Source organism: Lepisosteus oculatus, chromosome 2 (assembly GCF_040954835.1).
Source record: "Lepisosteus oculatus isolate fLepOcu1 chromosome 2, fLepOcu1.hap2, whole genome shotgun sequence".
Taxonomy (NCBI): domain Eukaryota; kingdom Metazoa; phylum Chordata; class Actinopteri; order Semionotiformes; family Lepisosteidae; genus Lepisosteus; species Lepisosteus oculatus.
In genome coordinates this window covers 5,243,509-5,269,828 of record NC_090697.1, presented here as the reverse complement: position 1 = coordinate 5,269,828, position 26,320 = coordinate 5,243,509, and the positions used below count along the sequence as shown (strand labels likewise).

Below are 26,320 nucleotides of genomic sequence, written 5' to 3'. Positions count from 1 at the left end.
GTACTACGAATATTTCTCTTCAGTTAAAACCAGCTGAATGCAGCACATATCTATAAACGATTAATCTGCTGTTTAATAATTTCCCACATTTACTCGCTATGTGTTCAATTCATTATGCTGCCCACTCTTGAGCAAATGTAACTTTTTGTACAGGTTTAGGTACATGCATAATACTAACAGCAGTGGGTTTAAAAGCAGTTATATTTGGAAATGACATTGATCTAGGAATTAATTTTCATGGTTAAACGAAGAAGCTGTAGGTTCTGATTGGAAGGTGGAGCAACACTTTTCTGGGTGTTCCACACATGCAGTCTTTCAGACAAGTACAAGTGTTTTAAAGGTAGAGGGGCAGCTCGCATCGACCCAACTGTGGCACAAGGCAGAGAAATTAAGACAACATCAAAAGAGCACCAGGTCAGAAGTCATAAAAGCCAGAATTTTAACTGAAAGCATAAAGAATGCCCTAAAGTTTGTTTTTAAACATTTTATAAATGTATCCCCAAGATGCTCTATTCTGGACAACAACTTAACAACAACAACTTAACTTCCCTCCACCTTTGCACAGTTGACGTTTAAAAAGACATTCATTCTGTGCCCACTAGGTGACCCGGAGATCTAGCTGAACTCTCACTTAATTCATTATCCCTGCACTTTACAATTGTAATTGTTTTTCAACATTGATCCCTCCTCTCCCAGTGCTGTTAATGGGGCAGAGTTCAGGAAGTGCGATGGATGGGGACAGGCTGCTGCCTTCTGTTCTCAATACAGGGGATCTTTCCCTCAAAATGCTGCAAAACAATGCCCTGGCCTCTGAGACAAATAGTCCAGGATGTTCTGACACTTTGACCTTGACCTTGAGCCAAGTCAGTGAAACAGAACTCAGAGACTGTTTACTGAAAACATATCAGCTCTTTCTGATAGTTATCCAACATGAAAATGAGATCGGGGAATGCAAGAAATAAGAACCAAAATCCTTCTGCTGTTAATGACTGGCAGCACTGCCTTGTGAAGCACGTTTTCATATTCCCTGTAAGTTCTACCTCACCCCTACGCAATTCATTATGGAGCACCTGAATTGTGTTCTGGAAATTAATAATGGACACAGAGAAGCTTTGTGTCTACCCCAAGTGTAAGTCACTTGCTTGTCTGCTCAGTGCACAAAATACAACTGAAATATTGTTTTATATTTATTTGGAATCCTTTTATCAACAGGGAAGAAAGCTATAACGAGAAAGTGGCTTCTCCCAGATGACTGGATTGAATTAATAAATGAAATGTATATAATGGAAACATTAAAATTTTCACTTAAATTACAAATGAATAAATTTGTCAAATATTGGTCTAGATGGGTGAAGTACATTAAACCTTTAGGGTCTGAATTTGTTGAGATACAAAATAACTGGAAATTAATAAGGTACATTTATATAGTCTCCACCCTCTTCATATTCATAAAGGTATACATCTTCCTCATTCTGAATGTATACTGTATACAGTAGTTTTTTTAAAAGTTATGTAATTGTAAAATATTAATGGAATAAATAGGAATAGACCATTTTTGCTTGAGATGTACAGTCGAAAGTGTATTGTAAAAGTAAGGCTGAAGAAGGCTCCGCGGCCGAAACGTTGTGTTTTCTTTCTTCTTTTTTTCATCAGGGTATAAACCTATTACTCGTTCCTTTGCAGCCTACGCATGCTGACGCAGCTCCCCACCTGAACTACTAAGGCTGAGTAATGGTGATTATATGTAAAATGGTTTGTTTTGTTCTCTAAATTAAAAATTTTTAAAAAATATATCACTTTCTGAGACACGCCAGTCCATCTCAGGGCACACACACACACACACACGCCAGTCCATCTCAGGGCGCACACACACACACGTACGCCATCCCAGAAAATAATTCATTGATGCCATAGAATTATTGCAGTATTTATATTGAGAGATTAGTATTTCTAAAATATATTTTATTTATATTTTTCTCTTTAAGGTTGTCTAAACCCAGAAGATCAGAAGATACATTCATTTTAAAACGATGTCTAAAACTAAAGCAGCTTGAAATTAGCATCTTGAGATGATAAAATAACACAAAAATGTGAGAATCACAGGTTTTAACTGAGCAAGGAGGGTCTGCCTGCGGTCGATCGGCCTCCGTACCTGGGTCCCTGCTCGTCGCCAGCGTGGGCACCAAGGCAACCTCCCCCTGTCACTCAGCCCACAGCTCGCGGCCTCCCGGCTCGAACAGGGCCGTTTTACAGGACGCGAGACCGGATTACTTCTCTACATTCCTGGCGGGGGGGGGGTTCTGCTCAGGGAAAATGCTACTCAGAGTCTTCTATGCTGAAGTACAGAGCCTCGCTCCCTGCAGGGTCGAGACTCACTAGGGCGAGCCGTGTTCTCGAAGCCTATAATTAAAGCCGTAACCAGACGAGCTCTCTTCAAAACCATCATCTGTTTGATCTCTGTGAAACCCCCTCCCCTCCGAGAGGAAACGTGTCAGTAAACGAACAGAGACAGGGCTTCTTCTCCCGAGCCAGACGATCGACCTGGGCTACTGCCTTCCTTGTAACCCGGCCTACAGTACGTACCGCAGGGTTCCCCAGGAGCACAGACCACAGGTCTTACACCACACACACAAGGGTCCCTTGTAACTGGCTCTATTACAAGAGGCAGCCTTAGCCCACAGGGCTGCATTTGCTCTTCACAGCCAGACATGGGGCCCAACCCTCTTCCTGGATTTGTACAAACCACAGAACCATAAACCTCTTCCGGGAGAGAGAAGACTCAACCTTTTCTCTTCTTCTTCACGTACTTATTAACTGATAAACTGTATTTTAAGACATTACTTAAAACTACAGGAGGAGGGAAACCTGACTTAGCTAATGTCAGGACCGGCTCCCTTGAAGTGCCTAGTTTAGAACCCTGTGCAGACAGTATAACCCGGAAGTGGCTGGAGAAGGGCTACAGGGAAAACACGGCAAGGAATAGAGGGATGGCGAACAGGGGGCGGTGCCGATAGTGATCCAGGTGCAAGAGGGGAGCGCAGGCAAACAAGTCCACAACAGTCCAAGGGGGAAATCCGTGGGCAGTCCACAATCCAAAGCCGGGTGCTCCATCCAAGACGAGACAGGGATAAAATCTGGAGCGGAATCCGGAACAGGAACAGGAGGTTTAAGCAGACTGACGAGGCCAGGCGCTCCGAGCCCCGGACTCAGCTGGCCAGGACGCCGTTCGGAAGCCTGTGCCCTCAAGCCGCGGAAGTGGGGCGACCTGATGCTAGGCGGGCGTCCGTCTTCCAGTGCAGAGCGCCGAGCTTCCGGAGCACCGGGTTTAAATAATATACGAGGAACAGGGGGCAGGCGAACGTGATAATGAACCTAACACAAAAGGGTCGGACCGCCCTCTAGAGGAAGGATGACAATCATGACCGCTAACCTACCTGGCTGATGCTGTTTGTTCAGCGACGGATCTCCATTACCAACCCTGGCACCACTGGCACAGCAGCAGCGGCCGGGTTTGCTGTTGCTTTCTCCGGTCTTTTTGGTATGCTGAAGGGATTTCTCCCACCCAACCTAGCAGCCACAGGCACTATTCTTGCCTGAGAACTCCACTTCCTATCCTACCTTAGGACAAGACAGTCCTGTTAAGCCAAGCCATTGGAGTAACCCAAGAGGCGAGCTAACCCTGCCCCTCCCAGTCTGGCCTTGAAAGTAATTTGAGAGGTCAGAAATTTGACCTCTAGTAGAGAATAATCTGGCCCCCAGCCTTTTGTCCTTTTGTAATCCCCATGATACTGTTACAAAGTGCGTCTTTATGTCCTTTCTCTCTGTGCGTAACTAAGATCACACTTCACATTTCCCGATGTCAAAAGAATGAATGCACACCTCTGTCTCCACTTGGATATATTACTGCAGTTCTTTTTGTTGATTTTTCAACTGATGTATTTGACTAATATCTACACGTCTGCTGTTTGGCTCGTAACCTGCATTAAATTACGTATACATATTTTTGTACCTTTAACTGCACACTGCAAGCCTCCTGTGAAATTCAAGTCTGGTTTTAAGTGTTACTGCTGACTCACAATGCATTAGCTAGAAGGATTTCTTTGTGCAGCAGGAATTTTCTGTCAACTCATTCAGCTGTCCATAGCCTGCTCCACCTACCTGCATATGAATGAAAAAAACACACTGTCATTTGCCCAAACAGTGGAACAGTCCATCTACTGCAAATCCATTAGACTTCAATACAATTAAAAGTTTGAAATCACTTCAAAATCACTACTATTATTGGTTTGAGTCACCAAGAAAATGTCGAGCAGTAGTGAGATGCTCTAAAAGCCTCGGACCTCTCTTTGTGTCACTATAAGTAGGCGGTGGGAGTGTGGAACAAGCTGCCCAGCTATATTTCCAAAGACGATGCCCCGGCTTCCTTCCAGAAACAGCTGGAGCTGCCACACGACCTCGATGGGCTGAACAGCCTCCTCTTGTGTGTCCCGATCGTCATCCCTCCTCTTAAGGGCGCTCCGGCTCTTTCGTATTTTAGCTCATTCCCTGCACCTGCCCCCTGTTCTGCCCCTCCTTATTTCAGCCTGGTGCTCTCACTGTTCTGGGCTCAGCAATGGGACACCTGGAAGCCCGGCTACCAGCGGGTCCAGGAGAGACCCAACTCAGGCTTCATCACGTCTGAGTCCGGGGCTCGGAGCGCCTGGCCTCGTTACCCTGGTTTTTATTCCCTGTCCCGGATCCCGTTCCAGGTTTTAATCTTGTTTTGTGCCGTCTTGGTTGGATCACCCGGTCCTGGACCTTGGACTTCGCCTCGGATTCCCCCCTGGACTCTATGGACTTGTCTGCCTTGGCCACGCCCCCTGAGCACCGGATCACCGCCGTCACGCCCCCCCGTCTGTCAACCCGTCCTGATCCTCGTCATCTCCTCCCTGTTGTCCTTCTCCACTTACTCCCGGATGATACCGTCTGCACAGGGTCCTGAACTACGCTTCGCGGGAGCCTGGACCGGCTCCCGTTACATCGTCTTTCCCTGCTCTTACCTTCCTAGTTTCCAATGTCTCCCAGCACCGAACTGAAATTAGGGGAAAAAAAACACTGGCAGCAAAGGAAGCAGCACACGGACAAGCGAGGAAAACCAAACCGTAGCTCCACGTGACGAAAACGAGGCCGGCGTATACGATCAGCGAGGACAGGATGGTGGACTCACCAAGTGGACGTAAGGCACGAAGTATCCGTAAAGCGCAGCGGGGATCCCGAAGGCCCAGATCCGGTAGCCGAGGGACTTCCAGATTTTGACGTTGAAGACTTTGCTCATGGGGGGACACCTCCCGCCGGACTTGCTCCGCCCGGGCTGGGGCAGCAGGGGCTTGTAGGTGAGGCTGGCCAGCAGGAGCAGCAGCATGAAGACGCAGAGCACGCGCAGGGTGTGGTGCAGGCCGAGCCGCTGCAGCAGCTGGGACATCAGGAAGGGCAGGGCGATGGTGAACACGCTGCTGCCCGCCGTCACCATGCCGTTCACCAGCCCCAGGCGCTTCTTGAAGTAGTGCCCGAGGATGACGAGGGAGGGCTGGTACGCGAAGGAGCAGCCGCAGGCGAACACGATCCCGTACGTGAAGTACATCGGGCCCAGGGAGCTGGAGAAGCGGGGAGAGAGAGGAAACCAGGCCTCGCTGGCGAGATCATTCTCTATTGACTCGGGGGCTGGTATTGCGCCCCATCGCCAGCAGCTGTATCACCCTGCAGCTCACAGCTGGCAGCCCCCTGAAGCCCAGCAGGTGTGAGCCTGGTCAGTACCTGGATGGGAGACCTCCTGGGAAAGCTAAGGTTGCTGCTGGAAGAGGTGTTAGTGGGGTCAACAGGGGGTGCTCACCCTGCAGTCTGTGTGGGTCCTAATGCCCCAGTATAGTGACGGGGACACTATAGGGTAAAAAGGCGCCGTCCTTCGGATGAGACGTAAAACCGAGGTCCTGACTCTCTGTGGTCATTAAAAACCCTGGGGTGTTTCTTGAAAAGTGTAGGGGTGTAACCCCGGTGTCCAGGGCAAATTTCCCCCTGACGTTTACCAATCATGGCCTCCTAATAATTACCATCTCTGAACTGGCTTCATCACTCTGTTCTCCTCCCCACTAATTATTATTAATTAAAATGTGGGTGATTGTGATTTGAAACACAGTGTTTCAAACCTGATGCTATAGACTTTTGTCACAAATGACTGCCCACGTAGAACCAGCTACATCTCAGATGCAGTCGGACCAGCCAGTCAAATCTTTTTCTGCTGCTGTGAGAGACTCAGGATAGAGCCATCGTCCAGCAAGAGTAAAACATGTGTAATTTAAAATAATGGACAAACAGCAGGAGACCTATACAAATACTGTCCCAGGAAAATATTCAGGTGCCCTTTCCCTTAGTAACTTAGTAACTGCTACTAAGTGTTTATCTGAAGCCAGTACAGAATCATGTCAATAGAAGAAGCCCTGGTGTCAAAATGATTGTCAACTGGGCTTATAGATAACTTCATACCCCAGGGACTCCATAGGAAAGCTCTGCAAAATGAAGTAATTATTAGAGAAAGAAAGAAGAGCCTGGAAAAAAAAGCTGTGAGTCCAAGTCCTCATTATAAATATCTGTAAGAATGTGAATTCCTCTGTCACTCTAATGTGAAAAAACAAGAATTGCCTGTAAGACGTTTAGTGAAAAAGAAGAGAACAGATAGGCTATGCCTTACAGGTTAATTAGTCTTAATTAACAGTATAATTATGTGTCTACAAGGTACAGCTGTGTAAATCAGAAGTCTTACCTCAAGCGGAAATCAAGATAGAGGAAAGTGAACCAAGGGGACAATGGACACAAAACAAAAGTGCCAACTAAAAACGATTCTGTCTGGCTTTTCTGCCACGTTCAAAAGTTTATTCAACCACGAGCCCTCCCTCTAAATGTTGTGCATTGACAAAGTCACGCATGTTCTGAGCACGCTTCATCAAAACACTGATTTCTGAATTCCCAGCTTCCACGTGAACCCCATGTAAGCTATTCGAGAGGCGAGTGGTATATTTAAAAATGAACGGTATAATCCAGTGCTGTACATTCAGATGTGACCCCCCCCAGTAAGGGCTGCACACAGGAGGAAGACGGCGAGACGGAGAGCTCACCTGACGAAGGAGCTGGCGAACAGCCCCACCAGGCCGACCGCGGCCCCAGCCACTGCGGTCATCCGGCAGCCGAACAGGTCCGTGAAAATACTGACGACCGGCGAGCAGAAGAAGATCATTCCCATGGACAGGGAGCCCACCCAGGCTGCGGTCAGAGCACAACAAGTCAGGTCAGTACGGAGGGGAGAACAGGCGAGGCGAGGTGGCCGAACACAGTCCAGTGGCCTGGCCTTCCACTGCATGAAAACACGGGACTGTGTTCACACACTGACGAGCCCTGTTTACTTTTGGTGACCGCGTGGCTTCGTTTCCTGACGTAATTTGTAAGGAAGATTCTTCAGCTGGGAACAGGTATAGATTATCATGATGTTTCAAGACATCTTCCCTCTCCTAGTGTCACGAACCGCATTCCCAGGAGCACCTCTCACCCCCCACACCCGCGGACTAACCACTCGATCCTCATTCCTCACGCTCTTCCCTGTTTATACCCTCTCACTCCGCTCACTAGTGAGAATTACCCTGGGCTTTCTCTGGTGCGCACTACTACGCTCGACCTGATTTCTGGCTCCCCGACCTTGTTTCCTCCTCGCTTCTCGTTTTGGATTTGGATACTCTCGACCTGACTCTTGTGATACCCGACCTGGTTCTTCTACCTCGACTTCAACTTTTGCACTTTAGCTTTGGGATTTGGATGCCAATCCCTTGCTACTACCTACAGTACAGTCTCAGCGCCGCATAGGGTCCAGCCAGGTGCTCCTAACGCCATCCCTGACACCCAGCTAGGCAGAGGACCCCCAGCTGTTGCACAAGCAGAGACGTTATTTTCATCCGGGCCCTCCTATCCGTTATTTCTGACATGGAAGTTAATCGATACACCTGATGTCCTCCAACACTCAATAAAATGTATTGTAAACACGTGCCGTCTCCAAATAAATGAAATGAATATGCCTGCTGTTGCTGTAAATGATATGGGAACTCCAGTGCTCTGTTAAGAAAGGTTCCTTTGCCTTGTCAAACGCACAGCTAATTGACATCATTTAAATAATTCAGTATTATTCAAATCAGATACACTGTATATTTATTTTAAAAATACATGACTGGGAACTGGAAGAACTGGAACAATGGGATACCGTGGTCATAGAATGAAATGAGATTCGGAGAAAGTTGTGAGACATTTTGTAGTACTTTGCTCTTTCAACACAAAAAACATACAGTATATCTCCCACATGTAATCGGTATTTAATTCAGTGAAAATGTTTAAAGAGTAATGTCTTTCTCTAGACTTGGGTTTTGCGCATTCATCTCCAATAGGGAAGTAGCTACTTTCTGTTGGGAGACAATATTACTCTTTTCCAAACAGACACGGACAAATTTTTCCTTTAGCTTTAAAGTTTGTGACTTAAACTCTTAGCTGACAAAATGTATTCGTGAAAAAAACAGGCTTCTGGAGGGGTAGAGCTATAGTCTGTCAGTTAGTACATCGCGTGCACTTCGGAAGTTTCATCATCAGCATTTACCCAGTCTGTGTGGATCAAAGTGCCGCTGTTTGGTATTTTGAAATCCTTTTTTATTGCATCACTAAAAAAACATTACATAAGAGGAATAAATGGATATCAAAGAATAGCTGAGGGGTGCAAATTAATCTTCAGACATTTTTATTAAGAATTATTTTAAAATCTTTAATCCCAAATTAGGTACAAATAATTCTTAGTAATTTGTATTTTTAGTTTTTATTTTTATTTTTAAAGTAATAATTGAATTTAGTGTCTTTGCAAATCATAACAGAACTCAGATGTCACAATAACTAGGGATATTTACAGCTTGTTCAGAACAGAAAAGGGTGGATGTGGTCTAGTATATTCTTTTATAATGATGATTTGTCACTCATACATTGTCACATATTTACTGTTATATCACCTACAGATGAGGTAGACTGGGTAATTCTTCAGAATCCTTTCCTTGGGAAATGACATTACAATGGCACATCAAAAATGATGCTCACTGAAAGATGCACAAGTGCATGTTATTTACAATGAACTTGACATCATTTTAAAATCAGTGACCATGATCTGATTTATTATGTCTGCGCAGTCACTGTTTGTGTGAATACTAGGGAAAACAACGACACCATTTTCATTAAACTGACCCTTTTTTCAGGTTTTATGAGCAGTGAGAAAATCACCACACTCCTTCCACATCAGGCGCTGAGCCCAGCAGCTGTCTCAGAGGACAGCACCTCTCATCTCGGAGCCCGAGCCACTTTTCTCATACTGAAGTAGCGACCAACCTGTGCTAGACCACCAAAGAAGAACAGGATAGGAAAAAGGGTCCTTTTTATGCTGTTTAAAGTAACATGGCATTAGTCCATAGTGCTCAAGACACTCTGAACTCTATTTTGTGCTCTACTCTGTCATCACTGCTAATGACCAGACCTACCACTTACAATCCTTCAGGATCTAGGCTTTCTATCTACAAAAGGTCTGAAACCATCTGCCCCATGCACGAAGTTTCATCATCTGCAGCTCTGCCAGCGGTCGCCCAATATTCTCCTGTCCACTTTGTCCAAAAGGAGTTTTATTGTAAATTGTGATGCTGCAAAGGTTTTCAGGTCAGAGGCATCTCTTTGTCTGACCTTGTAGTTGTTGCCTAATTTGAATTGCAACTCTAGCTCATATTAGCACATTGGCAGCACATGTTCATACTGTAACTCCATGTTACTGTTAATTCCACAGCCTAGCAAATCACTGTCTTCCACACTGAAAACCGCATTAATTCTGAGGCTGTCTGACAGCAAGGGAAGGGAGCACTTCTATCTGGTACAGTATGTCACATACCGTATTCACATATAGCCAGATGGATGGTGTTGAATTAGGGCCACAGATCACAACAAAAAAGCAAGAGGAATAGGAGTTACCACTCAAATCTGAATCCGGTGTTGTTTTCTCATTTATGTTACACATAGGAATTTTAGAAATGTTACGGATGAGAGAAAGACATTGATATGGATCATATGAATCATCGAGCTGTCAACAGATTTATCCAAGACTTCGCCCTCCACCCCTGTAGATGGCGCTGTGGGTTTATGACCACAGTAGATGTAATAATGGTGTTTCTGAGCAGCACCTGTGATTCTGAAGGAATACTGTAAACTACCTTCGAGGCCAAATCATTCAGACGGGACTCATTGAGAGTTTAAGGAAATGTCAAAAATACCTTTATTTTGAGACCTAATGCCTTTCATTTATATTTATAGCATCAGACGTCATATAAAATAATCATCTGGGCAATAATTTAGTATAATGGCAGCTTTGGGACTATGACATTAAAAGAGATGACCGTGAAAAGTCAAATATATTTTTGTGCAGTCTAGGCCAAAACATACAGCATATCAAAGACTTAATGGCAAAAAAACACACCTGCCTCTCAATCGGTAATCGTACTGTATTTAATGTTCATCTTGGACAGTGAAAGTCTCACGTAAGCGCTATACAAATAAGATCAGTACACTCAGGAAATACTCAAATTGGAAAAAATTAAGTTTCTGAAATGTTGATATCTCACTGTAAATCTGGGATCTTCATTAGCAAAAAAGACTAGATTCCAAAACTACTAAAAGCCTTTCACAGACTGTGCTGTCACTAAATGGCTCACAGCTCCCTTGACCGCACTCCACAATCATCCCCAGCAGGCACCTTCCCCTGCAACAGAACTCGCTGCATCACCTACGAATACATATCTAACAACACGCTCATTCAGGGCCACACAGGTCAATTCTGGATTACCCAGATGACATCCTGTACCTCCGGCAACCTTATTTACTGTATCCCCTGCAACAAAATGCCCAGCCATCTACGTTGGGGAAACTGGAAGGATACTAGGAGACCACTTCAGAGAACATGTTCGGGCTGTGGAGATTAAAGACTTCTCCAAGCCCACAGTTTCTCATTTCACCTCAGACGGCCATGATCACACTGATCAATCTCTGTTCTCAAAGAAGGGTTTCTCAACTCCCAGAACAGAAACGAAACTCATCTTGAAACCAGTTTCACATCTTCCCCTTCTCAATGACAGACTTATTTTCGTGTAGTCTTCTCTATTCTCATGCAGGTTTTTCTTCACCCCTCTCCACTTTGCACTTCCTGAGTGGCCTCTCTGCCTCTCCTGCCCCCTCCCCTCTCCCAGCCTGTGTTCTCCTGTGCTATTCAATCTCAGCTGTCTGCCCTGTCTTTCTCACACCTGAAGAAGGCTTCATAGCCGAAACGTTGTGTTTTCTCTCTTCTCTTTTCAGCATGGAATAAACCCGTTACTTGTTCCTTTGCAGACTACGCATGCTGACGCAGCTCCCCACCTGAACGACTATAGATATAATGCTACCATTGTGACAGAAATACAGTATGAGTGTGAAATTATAAAACAGGACAGTTTATCCTTTCCTTACTAGTTACTGATCTATTGGAGCTGCTAGAACTATAATTCCACTTCTTATGCATCTCAGCAGTTTGAAAACTGGAAACCTTTAAAAAGTTCCTCCGAAATTGTCCAGGGCTTATAAGAAAGAAATGTGAACTTTTCACCTCATGATTAGCAGAAATGGTCAGGTCTTTTTCATTAAAGATGTAGTTATCAACCCTGGTCTAGTACGTGGGGGAAACTGTATTGTCAGCCTAATTGATCTATTATTTTCTGTTTAGAGCATATTTTGAAATTTCATTTCAGATCTTAAAAGACTGAATATGATATACAACTGGTATCAATCCTGTACCAGTTTCAGAACCGTCCTTTCCAATGTGTGTTTCCTGAGATATAACCAAATGAATCTCTGCTGAATAACAAAAATGAATAATTCTGGGAGTATCTGATACACTGTAATTCTCTTCCCGAGACAACGTGTTATAAAAATCACACCTGAAGTCTCACACCTGAAGAAGGCTCCATGGCCGAAACGTTGTGTTTTCTTTCTTCTTTTTTTCAGCATGGAATAAACCTATTACTTGTTCCTTTGCAGCCTACGCACGCTGACGCAGCTCTCCACCTGAACTACGTGTTATAAAAATGCCCATGATAGAGGGGAGCTGTACTAAGAACTGTAGGTGTTTAGTTGTTCAGAGCTGCACTGTTTAGTAAGAAGTAAGTGTAAGCAAGGTAGAGGACAGGCTGTTTATACTGCAGATTAGCACTCTAAAGCTGTTGGGAACTGTACCTTCTAAGGGCAGTACTTTGGAAACACAGGACTAAGTGCAGAAACCACTCAACCATTAGTCTAAACAAGCCAGCAAATGAATTAAAGTCAGCGGTTAGCCAGCACCACGCAGAAAAGGTTTGGTCATGGAAAGCCCAACACTCTCTTTGATGTAGTTCAGGTGGGGAGCTGCGTCAGCATCCGTAGGCTGCAAGTAACAGGTTTATTTATTATTAGACTAACAAGTAACAGGTTTATTCCCTGCTGAAGAGAGAAGAGAGAAAACACAAGCCTTCTTTCTGATGGTCCAGTTAACCAAGTACTAGAACAGCTGCAGTAAAAGCATGTGTCATTCCTTACACCTGCTAGGAAAGCAGATAACTCAGACATGACCACAGATAAACCCCAAAGTGGTCAAATCCTCTTTTCAAATCCAAAAGGATGGCTCTCAGGGCCGTGTTTACAGGTGTAAGGGCCTCCATGTTGATTCTGCTCCAGTCTGACGATCCAGCACTGAGGATCCAGGGGGAGTTTTTCCTAAGTCTCTGTCGAGTCCACCAGCACAGTTACACATTTCAAAACAGGAGGGGTTCAAATGTTAACTGACAGAAAAACGTGAAACTACATATTGTTTTCAGAGGCTTTTTAAATTAAAAAAAAACTTCATTGGGGGGGGAAGAAAACAAAAGCCCAGCAGATTTTTCTGTTGGCCACCGATGGGAAACAACACAGTCAGCTGTTATGTAAGAGTGTCAAGTGAACTTCAACCCTGAAAAAAAAACTTGAGTAAATGCAAGCAGCTGGTAAAACCGTCACATGAGCCGATATTCAGCTGTCACGTCGAGAAATATTCTGCTGCGCTGGCAAATTTCTCCTGTCTTGGAAAGGAAGTGAATTTAGAAAGAGCAGGAAAACTACATTTTGCTTAAGAGCTAAAACTGCTAAGCTGAGGAGAGCTTTTAAGAAATGTGCACCTGACCTGCCACACTAGCGATCTTTATTGACTATAGAAACATCTTTTCCTGAAAATAACTGAATTTTACAACCTTTTTATTCTTGTTTTCACTCTCAATATCCAATCTCTGCCTTCCCACCCTCTTACTTCTGAATGAATGATGTCAGTTATATACAATATTTAATATATAATCACGGCAAAAATGATTCACACCCTTTATAAAATACAAGCCAAAAAATCAAAAGTTTTTTTACTATTATAAATGTTATTTTATCATTTTAAGTATTTATCTTTTTTAGGGTAAAAATAATGTTATTAAATGTGATTGGTAGGTGTTTTCTTCGACAATTAAGCACTTGGAATAATAACCAATTGTGAAACAGCCATTCAGCTAATAAAATACTGGAAAATCCATGTGAGCAAGGAATACTGAAAAATTCAATGATACTAAAAGCACAAGAAGGCAAAGGCAAGGAAGAAGAAGCTGGGAAAGAAAGGAAAAATGTTTTACATTTCTAAGCATTTTTAAAAGACTGCAAGTCAGCACTCGTTGGCATATCAAAAGTCAAAGTTCATTCAACAGTTTAAAAACACTGTTTACAGTAATAAAATACAGTTTAAAAATACCCAACTGTATGTTCTCGGAAATCAAAGGCCAGTGCAAATTTTGCTTAAGGATGAAAGACATCAAAACAATTTCCCAAGCTACAAGAATCCAAACAAATTGATGTTTCCACACTGAATGTTTACAATATCAAAAATTCCAAATGGCAGGCTGTTTACACTTCCTGACACACTTGCTTTACGTACAGTACAGGCGTCTTTAATGTGGACAAGCCTCATGTGGAGGGCACCTACAGTGAAAGCCCCACTGACACTCTCTATAAATGGACACTCTCCCGGTGGCCACTGTAAATGTGCACTTGTCTCTGACTTGATGGTAAAGAGAACCATCACAAACTCTGTACAACAATATTCTTGGGTCCAACAAAACCAAGACAGAATGTTTTGTTTTTCTGTAGGCAACTTTCTCAGTTTGCTCAGGAGGAAGGTAGGAAAAGCCTTTTAATAAAAAGAGGCTTGAACGAAATAAAATTGGAAAATGACCTAGCAAGCAAGCTGAATTGAGTGGCACTCCTACTGTACGTCCTGATATTCCATCACACACAAAAAGACACAGCATGCCATAGTAAAATGGTCATGATTTAACTGTGTATAACCTGGCCATGAATGCTCTATTGAAAATCACTTCAGTGTACACAGATATCAGCCTAAAAAGAGACAGTGATTCCATCCAGAGCACCATATTGTAACATGACAAGCCCCCTCAATGTACAGCTCAGTCTTAGAATGAACAGAGGATTGATTAGCCTTCTCAGTCACCAGACAAGAACTCGATTGATAGGATATGGACAGATATGAGGTAAATACAGACAAAGCATCATGTCTCCTGTTCGGTAGAACTGAAGGAAGCATGCCAATCTAATATGGGAGGTCGTCTCACCTACCAGACGCTGGGAATTCTTTAAAAAGTTCTGCAATCAATTGCAATTGACAGAAGAAACAACTGAAGAAAAAAAGTATATCTACTAGGTCTACTTTTTTCTTCAGTAGACAGCTTGTTTATACACATTTTTTACATCACAAGGGTTTCTGTTTTTGCTTAAAAAATGTAGCAATCATTGTTAGGCTCTACTCTGGTAGAAAGATTTTATCAAAAAATGATATTGTTGAAACTTTTCCAAGTTCTGTTTGATGTGTTTTGTTAGAGGTGTAAATGCTATTTACAAGAATTGTGTGTGTGTACTAACACAATGTGCGCTTTATTTGGTTTTCTAAAAATAAAATTGCAAAGTAATCTTTGAAAGAATGTTTACTAGCTTTTTTTTATATTCACAAAGCACTGTGTTTATAGAAAGTAAAAGGCAGAATAAAAAATATTTTGTACCAAATGCAAAATATTTAGCTGGTATTCAAGATGTTACACTTCCATATCTTCGAAAGAACTAAGTTCAGTACTAGAAACTGAGAAAGTAGGTTATATAAGGCAACAAAATGTAAGGTTTAGTCAAATTCATTTTGAGCAAGGGACTACTCTCAGGGGAGATGCAAAACTAACATCTGAGACATGTGAGCTTGTTTCAGGAGACTAAAAAAACACATTTTTTTCTGTGTGTGCACACAGTTTTGCAGGATCAGTGGGAATAAACATTGGAAAAGAGGTAAGTTTTACGAAATTCCAAAAATACCCTAGAGCTAAAGAGAGCCGGGCAGTTCTGAATGAATACCAGATGTTAATGTGCACTGCTTACAACATCCTTGGAAAATTCTTTCTGTTTTAAGGAACTTCAGCTTAAATGCAATGTATAAAATATACTATTGTCTTGTATTAGTACCCAACAAAAACGTTACTGTAATTTCATTAACCAATACGGCTCATAGATCATAAAATTCGAAGGATGTTAATGTAGCACTTTGTGTGGAAACAACTGGGCATAATCAATTTTTACAGAATCGATCTTATATCATTTAATGAGGCTTTGGTGCACAACTATCTGAAGAAGAATAGTGACATTTTGTCTTTTCAAGGTAACCTCCATTACGGTGAAGAGTCTTACTCAGCAATCATTGAAGAAGGCAATGCATCAATTCAAAGCAAATGTCAAACTGGGTGTAAAAATGACATAGGAAAATGCAGTATCTACTGCGTCTAGAAAAGTGTCAATTACTGGTGAATTATTTTAACAAAACTGAAAGCAACAACAGCATCAGATCATAGTTCTGCTTCTTGACAGCAAAGACTGGGAAGTTCGTGGCGACAGGAACCAATATAAACACAGAGCAAAATCCTCTTAAATCTTAGAGGAAAACCTGTTTCAGGCCTAAAACTGGGACAAACATTCATCTCTCAGCAGGACAGTGAGGTAAGCATGAGGCCAAAGTTACAATGGAGTAACTTATGAATAAGAAAGTGAATGCTCTTGAGTGGCCCGATCAAAGTCCTGACTTGACTCCTACTGAAAATGTGTTGCTGTAAAACTGCCATACATTAGCGATCCCCAAGCTACATGGGAGAGATCAGAATTAATCGTTAATAATTCTCCAACAAGAACAGGAATTGCACCAAGCCAGTGTGCAAAGCTGTATCAAGCTGCCAAATTTTGAGTTCACAGGTCTGAATACTTATCCAATCAACATATGTCAGTTTTTTTTCTTCATGCTTCTTCTGACCTTGACACTAGCTTATCTTACCCTTGGAAGTCTTGAGCTTGAGCAATCGGGATTTGAATAAAATGTTTAGATTTTAAAAATGTCTATGAATAATTTTGCAATTTCACAAACGGGAACACCAATGTAAGGGTCTGTACACTTTTGCAAGGCACTCCAAGTATATTCACAATTCCTGAATCTAATTAAATAATTGTATTAGTGTTGAGGAAGTATAGAAGACCACACTCATCTTTGGACTGATTCTTATAGCTGTCACTCTAACTCAACAGTCCACCTAATCTTCATTTTTAGGTTTGTGCACACATACAGTACAAGGTTGCCTTAATGATTGTGTTTAATAAGGAAAGATAAAACCAGTAAATACACTAATCAGAGAAAGGAAATTGTGTGCTTGCCAAACACAAACTAAATTAAACTTTAAACACATGCTCCTATTGTAACATTCAGATCTAAGCACTGTGTTTCAATACTGATAAGATAAACAGCTTGAAAACACTTGGAAACAGATAATGAAATTATGTTATTCCCAGAAGACATTTTACAGAAACAATGACACTGGTTTGAAAAGGCTGTGGCGGCACTTTATGAAGATTTAAGTGTGCAGTTCGATTCCCTGTGGGCAACACAAAACATGACATTTTAGGATAGGAAAAGAAATTTTCCAGCACAAATAATGACTGGAATCAGTCCAGAATCCAGCTCTCTCCGATTCCATTAGTTGCTTTTAAAACTAATGCCATTAGTCCACAATCTTCGTATGAATAAATCTCTTTTCAGAGAACCCAGTTACATACCCCTAAGAAAACACACATCCAGTATACTTGAAGTACTAAGAGAAAGTGTTACGTCTCTTTCTTTTGTTGACCTGGTTTAAACCACCTCAAGGGATTGTGAAACAAAACAACGATGAGATACAAGAAAGTTGCACTAACAACTCTGGAATTACAATAAATATGACTTATGCTTTACTTCCAGCTGACATGGACTGAAAATCCCATTTAGCCAAAGGCCAGGCTGTGAATTACTGTCTGAGCTGGGATTTCAACAGAATCTCCCTTCTCTTCCGCTTCCCAGCCAGACAGCGTTTTATCTAAAACCTTCTCTTCTGGAGCTTCTGCAGTTTAGTTTAGGTTATCCATTCTGTTATTATGAATCCTTTCTCAACACAAATCCCCTTTCATAGACAAATGGAATTGCTGTTTTTTATTCCATAATCTTAGCCTAGTATTCAGAGCTTGCAGTAACAAAATAAAAGCTTTCAATAATCCCACCTAAACCACACAGAGGTTGCATCGTGTCCCAGAGAAAATGCGGTACTGTACTGAACTTTCTATGGGGCGTTTACTGTAAAAGGTACCAACAGTAACAGTGCAATTATCAGCTAACTTTAGTTCAATCATACATAATAAATAAAGAAATTATTCATTCTTTTCTATGCTGCATATATGCATGGAAGGCATTTCAAGCAAGTCCTGTCATGAGCATTAAAAGTTCCTGTGCATTGCTATCTTATGCAGGGAGTGTAAAATATTTTGCATTCTCATTAAGATGCAATCTTAACAATGGAAAATGAAAGACTTGATACAACGGCATTCATTCTCTCTGAGGGAGGTCAGTTATTTCTAATGCAGGCACAGTAACGCAATTAAACAAAACAGCAACACTACTTCCCCAACGGAGGTCTGTTTGGCAGGGTGCAGGTGACCTCTGCTTTTCACACACAGTGACCGCTCTCCCTCTCACTTCTGTGTGATTAAAACAGATTTGTACTCTGTGTTTCCCACTTCACGGATGTATTTCATCTACCAGCAGCTGTTATAATACAAGTTCACGTACACTTTGCAAGAAACGCAGGAGAAAAAAGAGAAAAGCACTGGTCCGGTATAGCTCAATTCTGCAGTGGAAAGACGGGTCTTTCAGCTCTGATGAGTTTTGGGAATCTCCCAGTGTATGGACCCTGATCTTCAGCAGTGTGAGAAGGACAAATGAGCAAATCTCAGGACTAAAGGTTTGACTACTCATGCAATAAGTAACATAACCTGGAGACAGACCATTCAGTGCCATTGAAGTCCTTTTGCATGGAATTCCATATACAAATGAATCCAGCAAGTTAGTAATTACATTGCTGAGTGTTTTTAAGCATTAACTGTACATACTGAAACTAATCAGGTGTGCTACTTTCTAATGGAACCGTGACATAACACTTTTTAATCCCCCAGATACAAGCTCCAGAAATGATTAATTACCCGTACTTGAAGAGAAAAGCTGTGCCCGTTGACTGTCTGGGGCTAATTTAATGGTACATTTAGCTAAGCAGTTTATCAAACTGGGCTTTCCGCAAGCAGAGAATGGTGGAAGGCCAGAGACGCTTGATTTTGTGGCTCTGAATGTCAGCTACAGCTCTTCGGTGACAAGCTGCTCAAGGCAGAGGGCCTGGAGCCACACAGGGACTGCTCACTGGCACATTAGCATCGTCGCTGGTCCTTTTCAACCCCCTTCGCCGTGCGGACTACTCTCTTTTCGACTTGCTGGGCAGGACAAGAGCGACGGCTCTAGCCAGGATTTAGCCCCTCTCGCTCCTGGGCTCAGGGCAGGCCTGGTGCCCCTCCAGAGTCAGAGGAAAGAAAATCCCCCTGCGCTTCTGACACATCTGCCATCCCTGGTGATCAAGGGCTGACGTCACATCGGTGACAAGCTCCGGGCCGCTGAATTTGTTTCCTCCTTTATATACAGTATGTTTAATATATACACACTCCCTTTTCTGCTTCCCTTTCTGTTGAATAACAGCTGCCCTCTGACGTTTTCACTGCAAAATGTCCCAGCTGTTGGAATTCACACCAGACAAGACTTGAGATTCTAAACTCCTGGTCCCGAGGACATGACGAGGAAATATATTGAGACAAGCATTTCTGCACCGTAACTATGATGAAAAGATTTAGTTTTGTTTTTTCCTGCTTTCTTTTTAATATCATGCGGGGTGCAATTCAAAGCATGATACTGTATGTCTATTCAAAGGAATCTATAAGATATTTCTCAAAAGGCTGGTTAATGGCATCCAGCCTTCAGATGAAAACCTTTAACTCCATAAATGCAAAGAACAAGTTAGGAATAAAATACAGGCACAAACACATCTTTACCAACAGCCTCAGTATTAAAACCTGGCCTGATGCAATCAGGACCAGAGGATGGCCTACCATCTGGAAGCCACCTGTGTCACGTTAATCTGCGATTAAACTCCAGCCACCAAACCAGCACTCCGAGAGCTTTCAGTACAGATGCAGCACAGATGTTGTCCTGTGTTCCAGGAGTAGCCAATAAATAAGCACAGAACATTCTTTATGGCCACCTTTCAAAGTGTGTGCTTTGATGTCAAGTAACCACATTCCTTGTCATAATGAAGTATCAGACACCAAAGTACTGCAGCAGGAACAGTTCCTAAACAGTGGTTTCTTCAGTCTTGAAATAAAGATTATTAAGATCAGAAAGATTAACAACATGCCCCGTTTTTCTCATATTTATTTTGTAAGAAAACATTTTTGTATGTTTTGAAAGGAATTCTGCCATAATGTTATGTTTTATAATTCTGTAATAATTATTATATATTACCACTAATAAATTATTACATGTCTGTGTGTGTTAGAAACGGTTCTTTTAAAAAGCCACAAGTGACTTCAAACTATCACAGCTGCCTTGTTTCGTTAACCCAGTCCTGGGTTTTAATCAGTGAGGTACATCAAAGAAAAAGAGAAAAAACACAGTTGATTGTTCGACTCTTTTCCTTCTTCGTGTTGGAGCCACAGGTCCCTGGTGATCGCAGTAGTGTACATTTCTTCTAAAGATTAAGCTGAACATAACTGATCTGTTTTCCTGTAAGGAGAGAAAAACGTAGCCTTCTAGCTTCATGGATGTGCAGACGGGAACAGAAGATGTTAATTATAAGGAACACTTGGAAATGGGACAACTACTGTAACTTCCAAGTGGCAAACGTGATGGATTAGCTTCTACAACATTTCGAATTGGGTGCTCATGTATAACTGTGGCTTTTTAAGATTCTTCTCGATGCGAATTAAAGATTGCCAGATAACAGACTTGGGTTCTGTCCACACAAAATAAGCTGAATTAAAAACAGTCAAAGTTACTGTGTGACTGTAATTACTATTCTACTATTTAATAGTATATAACCATAGTGTAGGCTTTGAGTGTACTTCTGATGCTCATAACCTACAGATACCGTGAGTCCTGATCGTGTCCATGATGTCTAAGACTCGGAGGTGAGGTGGCACAGGGGCACAGGGGGCAAGGATGGCTGCCTTGTGGCCTTGGGATCCTGGGTTCAATTCCTGGGGTGTGGTGGTCTGGGAATAGTTTATATTGTCTGGGTTTCCTCCAGGTGTCCTAGTTTCTTCTCACAGTCTAAAGACATGCTAGTAGGTTAACTGCCTTCTGGGGAAATTGGCCCTGGTGTGAGTGTGTGTGTTTGTGTCTGTGCCCTGTGATGGACTGGCGTCCTGTCCAGGGTGTATCCTGCCTTGTGCCCGTTGCTTGCTGGGATAGACTCCGGCTTCTCCTATGACCCTGAATTTGATAAATCATTTAGAAAACTGATGGATGGATATCTAAGACTCTTACACAGGATTGTATATATATTGAACTTCACAATCTACAAAATATATTAGTTTAGAATAACAACCAAACTAATTTTAGAAAAAAGCCTAAAAACCTAAGCATTAAACCTACTTTTATTTTGAAGTTAGCTGCATGGTGTAATCATGATTTCCATGGACGTTTGGCCACAATATTTTTAATATATCTGCTAGTAGATATATAAATATCACCAGAAACATACACCCAGAGCCTCCTGTGCAGTATACTGAAGGAGTGGTGTGTGATATGGATGGGTCAATGTCTTTTATGTAATGTGCTATTTCTTTTTAATGTAGTATTTATATGTCCTGTTTCTATGTTTTTTGTACATCTGTGTGTGTAAAACATAGCTTACTGGATGCAAAACAAAATTCTAACAAATCAAACAATAAAGTATTATTGCATACCATATCATATTGTATTGTAAACAAGAATGTTTCTAGAGCACTGTACAGTATATAGCACTCAATTTCACACCAAGCACACTCTTAAATGTACAGAGTAAAAGGCATAATATACTGTATGACTTCAACACTTAAAAGACAGTAATAAAAAGCCCACTTTCAAACTATATTTCATTGTTTCTTTAGCTTTAATAACAAAACAATTAATTAGCCTTAATTTCCAGACAATATCTAATAGGCCTTTTAGCACTTGAAGCAAAATGGTGCAATTAAACAATGCTTTTTGAAGTGTTTTATCAAGTAGCACTCTAGTGATAATGCTACCAGCTCGGTGTAGCTCTGCCTATCAGTGTACCGCAGGCTGGAAACTAACTGCATAGAAGTGGAAACACATTAACTACAAAGAAAAAAGGCACACTAGTGTCTGATAATATCCTTTCATTTGAAAAAAGCAGAGTAAGAAAACTCCTGTCCAGCTTCAAGCTCCTGACATCTACTGTAACACTTAACAGAATCCAGAGCTTGTATGCATCAATACACCCTTACACAGTACATTAGTGTAAATGTTTCAGACTCTTTTTCTAAGCTAAGCTCTCGGGTTTAAGCAGTCCTCCCACAAAACACAAAGTATGCAGAGAATTCAAATGCAGAACGGATTTTGACAAGATCTCACATGCCCTTATCCAACACTTTCCCTGAAAAATGTCTGTGCCTTGGGAGCCCAGGGGGAACAGCACACGTTGGAGTAGGGATGCTAACTGCTCTGTTTTGGTTTAATGGCTCTATGATAAGACCCTGCGCCTGAGGCTGGAAGGTTGCTGGTTCGAATCCTGTGGCCAGCAGAGGAATCCTACTCTGTTGGGCCCCTGAGCAAGGCCCTTCACCCCAGCTGCTTCAGGGGTGCTGTATAAATGGCTGACCCTGTGCTCTGATCCCCAGCTTCTCTCCCTGTCTGTGTGTCTCATGGAGAGCAAGCTGGGGTATGCGAAAAGACAAATTCCTAATGCAAGAATAATAATGTTTCTTTATTAGCCCTATACAATTTCTTGCATTAGGAATTAGTCTTTTCGCATACCCCAGCTTTTCTCCATGGAGACACAGACAGGGAGAGAAGCTTGGGGTCAGAGCGCAGGGTCTGCTATTGTACGGCACCCCTGGAGCAGTCAGGGTTAAGGGCCTTGCTCAGGGGCCCAACGGAGTAGGATTCCTCTGCCAGCTGTGGGATTTGAACCGGCAACCTTCCAGTCACAGGTGCAGATCCTTAGCCACAGAACACTGACACTCCAATCTCCAGTGCTGGCATTTCCCCTGCCCACATAGACAGAGGCCTGCTCCTCAGTCTTCTTGACACCAGCCTGCCAAGGCAGCAGCACTGTCAGACAAGCTACTAACAGGCTCAAAACAGAGGGAGGCTCTACAAACCACCCATGTTAACCAGCTTAGGAAAAACTGGCCTTCCACAGACCCGACTGTCGTTGGGACAAAGGGTCTCAAAAGCCTTCCTGCTCATCCTGTCTTTAAATGGAACTTAATTTATTTTACCATTTCCTGTCGATGTAAAAACAACATATTTTCAAACACCGATAGCATGAAAAGGCCATATTGGCCACTTAAACCTCAAATTGACACAGTAAAGGAATGGCAGCATGTACAAGTACACTCTAGAGCAGTTAAGCACAGTACTTAACAATATCAGGTCTTCTCTTTTGAACTCTTGCTTTTGGTTTCTGCTCAGTGAGAAACATGATGAGTACAGTACATTAAATTAAAATGACTTCTGCAGAGCTAAGCTTTTATGCTGATCTGCAAGGGCTGAAATACATGTGGAACCCTGAACACTTTTACTTGATGTAAAGAAATGAATTACTGACACCGATAATTGTTGCTTATTATTGTGATGATATGTTCTGCACTATGCCCTGTTCCTAGGAGTACTCCCCTGTCTATGAAGAAGCTTAATATCTCCTGTGTGGCCACTGATTGTGGGGGTGAAGGTAAGCACTGGGATATGAGGTTCCTAAATCTCTCACTCCGCTGTGCAAACCCTGCCCCTTGCTTTCGAGTGTGGCTGGCTGTGCTTTGTGGGTGTCGTAGGTCTTCTGGTGCCTGCAGTCTGTCTGCAAGCACAAAGCCTGGGTGCCCTGCACTGAACGGCAAATTCTGGAGCAAATTCTGTAAGCTCTATATAAACTGACATATTAGGAATTGAGATTTACAGAAAATGTTAGCTGCATGTATAGCACATCTGAAAAAAATACTGCATAAAATTACAATTATGTATCTATCTTATACTCCAGATGAATGTTGTTTCTTGTGCTATTTTTCCTGGGCAAAAGGTTCACTGCACTAGTTGACATCTTGGCCTTACATATTTATGGTGACTAGAGTTTTAGTTTTATTTGCCCATACGTGAGTAAGAAAACTCCTGTCCAGCTTTATTGATAAAATACAATAAAAAATAACCATTCCACAGGCCCCACAATCCCCCCTTCCCCTCCGCCACTCATCCGCCACCTGAGACCAGCCCCTGCTGTGGCGGACAAGCTCGTCTGCTCTGTGCTCTCTCCACACGTGCTTCACGTCTCACCTCAGCTGCCCTTGCATGAGAGGCTTTGCGTTTCAATCCCCCCTCTGACTTTGCTATGGCCCCTCGTCCTCAGGTTCAGCTCAGGCTTATGAAACTCATATTCTGCAATAAAATATTCCACCTGAGAGTCTCCAGCAAAGCCCGGCGCGCGCTGTCCCTCTTTCATTACAGCCCGCGGCTCCTGGCAGCGGGGGCTCGGGTCGGAAATGAGGCTCCCGACGATCCCGCCCGGCAGACGGCCGGGAGCCGGCCTCGGCCCCCTCCCGCTGGGCCAGTAATTGGTCACCTCGTCCACCTGAGAGCCTTCAGCGTGGGCAGAAATCCTGTCCTGCCACGCTCACTCAGCTAATCAGGCATTCCTGAGGAAATGGCACAGCTCATTAGGGCCCAGCTAGAGCAATGGGGAGGATCAGGCATTCAGGAATGCCTCATGGGCAACTCAACAGATTAGCTGCAATGCCTGCAGACACCAATTTTGACTAGATGCTTCATTTCACATTCTGTTCAAGTGTGTAAAATTAGTGCTATAACAGACACTGTTAAATATCGTACTGAGCACTCCTTTAAACCGAAATTCCCAGCACATTTCATGGCTCTGCCTTGACATATTTACAGTAACTGCTCATATCATTCTATTTATCTTCTAACGGCTTCGTCCAATACAGGGTGGCGGGGGAGCTGGAGCCTATCCCAGCAAGCAACGGGGCACAAGACAGGGTACCCCCTGGACAGGCAGGGCACACACTCACACCAGGGCCAATTTTCCCAGAAGCCAATTAACCTGCAGCAAGTCTCTGGACTATGGCAGGAAAGAGGAGCACCCGGAGGAGACTCACGTGAACATGGAGAAATACGAGCTCCACTGCACCATCGTGCCGCCCGCTGAACTGCAGATATGATTATGTCAAAATCTCTTATGTATTTAATCAACAAGGCTTAATTTTTTCCTGCCTCCCTCCACAATGCTTCGTGACACTGGGATAACATAAACATATGATTTATTCCACAAAATCCAGATCTTCTGTAATCCTGAGTAATTCAGCGTACTCTTTAAAGGCCTTATGTATCTTTATCCCACTGCTTGAGCTACAACATGATTATCACATGATTAATGCATAAGAACTTGTACCTCAGACAGAAACTGATAGAAGTCCAAACCTGATTTCCCTCAAAGAAGCAAAAAAAAAATCAAACCAGAAATATTTGCTTTTTTAAGGATTTGATTTTTGTGAAGACCTGCTGCTTACAGAACTGTCTAAAACCTTACACTCAGAATTAGTGCTATGAGATTATTATTTTTAAACTATATAAAGTGTATTTCTTTATTTATAAGACATAACAGTTTGGTTAGTATAATCTGATGAAGCAATACCTTTAAACACCTGTAAGACAGGTTTCTGCAGCTCTCTGTTACGTCGTCAGATTTAACGAGCAGGGCATGCAATAATAAGCATTCCTGCTCTGTAATGCGCTGTCATTAAGTAGTATTAATTTCACCACAAACACTATTCCATGCAATGCAAGCTGTAGACAGAAAGACCACACAGTGAAGCATTTGCATTTGCATTTACAGTCACTTGCGTTTCTTTTCCAGATTTTACAGTTGTCGGGCAGCTCACCTCACGGCTCTGCCCGCTACGAAACAGGCAGCAGAGTCACAGGAAGGATGAGAACTCTACAGCTGCTGTTTCCCACACTGAAAGCTGCCAGTGGGGTTAGAATGGGAGTCTGGAGCAGCTTCACCATGTAAGCGCCGCGATTGCAGGCTGACAGGCACCTCACCCGCCACAGGGGGCACTGTTGTACGCCGAGCTGTGGACACCCATGCCTGAGACGCAGAATGTCAACAGTCATTGCTACCCGAAGAGCTGCACTGAAGAAAAGCTGGCTTATCCCATAGTCCAGACTCAGAAATGAAAGTGCTGGACTATCTGCTTCAGTATGCACTCTGAGAGAGAGAGTACTCTGGCCACCTGAGCCATATAAAACCCACAGCACAGCAGTGAGAAGTAGAATATAACATGCTGAGAATATATGACTAACCATCAGAGCAGAATATTCTAGTGCACCTCTTGAGAGATCCACATATTTAAAACCGACTTTAATATAATAAACATGTGCTGTCAGACAATGGGAGGTAATAAGGTCCTGATTGCACCATTGCAGGGCTCG

General features: G+C 42.8%; 1 protein-coding gene across 1 annotated transcript in view; it reads right to left on the bottom strand.

Annotated features, from left to right (window-relative positions):
• slc16a10 (solute carrier family 16 member 10) overlaps positions 1-26,320 on the bottom strand; it is an 83,169-nt gene that overhangs the window by 34,069 nt on the left and 22,780 nt on the right. The window contains exons 2-3 of the mRNA XM_006626240.3: positions 7,149-7,293; positions 5,207-5,633 (exon numbers count right to left, since the gene is read on the bottom strand). Of these exons, the coding sequence (XP_006626303.1) occupies positions 5,207-5,633; positions 7,149-7,293 (572 nt within the window). The remainder of the gene's footprint in view (positions 1-5,206; positions 5,634-7,148; positions 7,294-26,320) is intronic.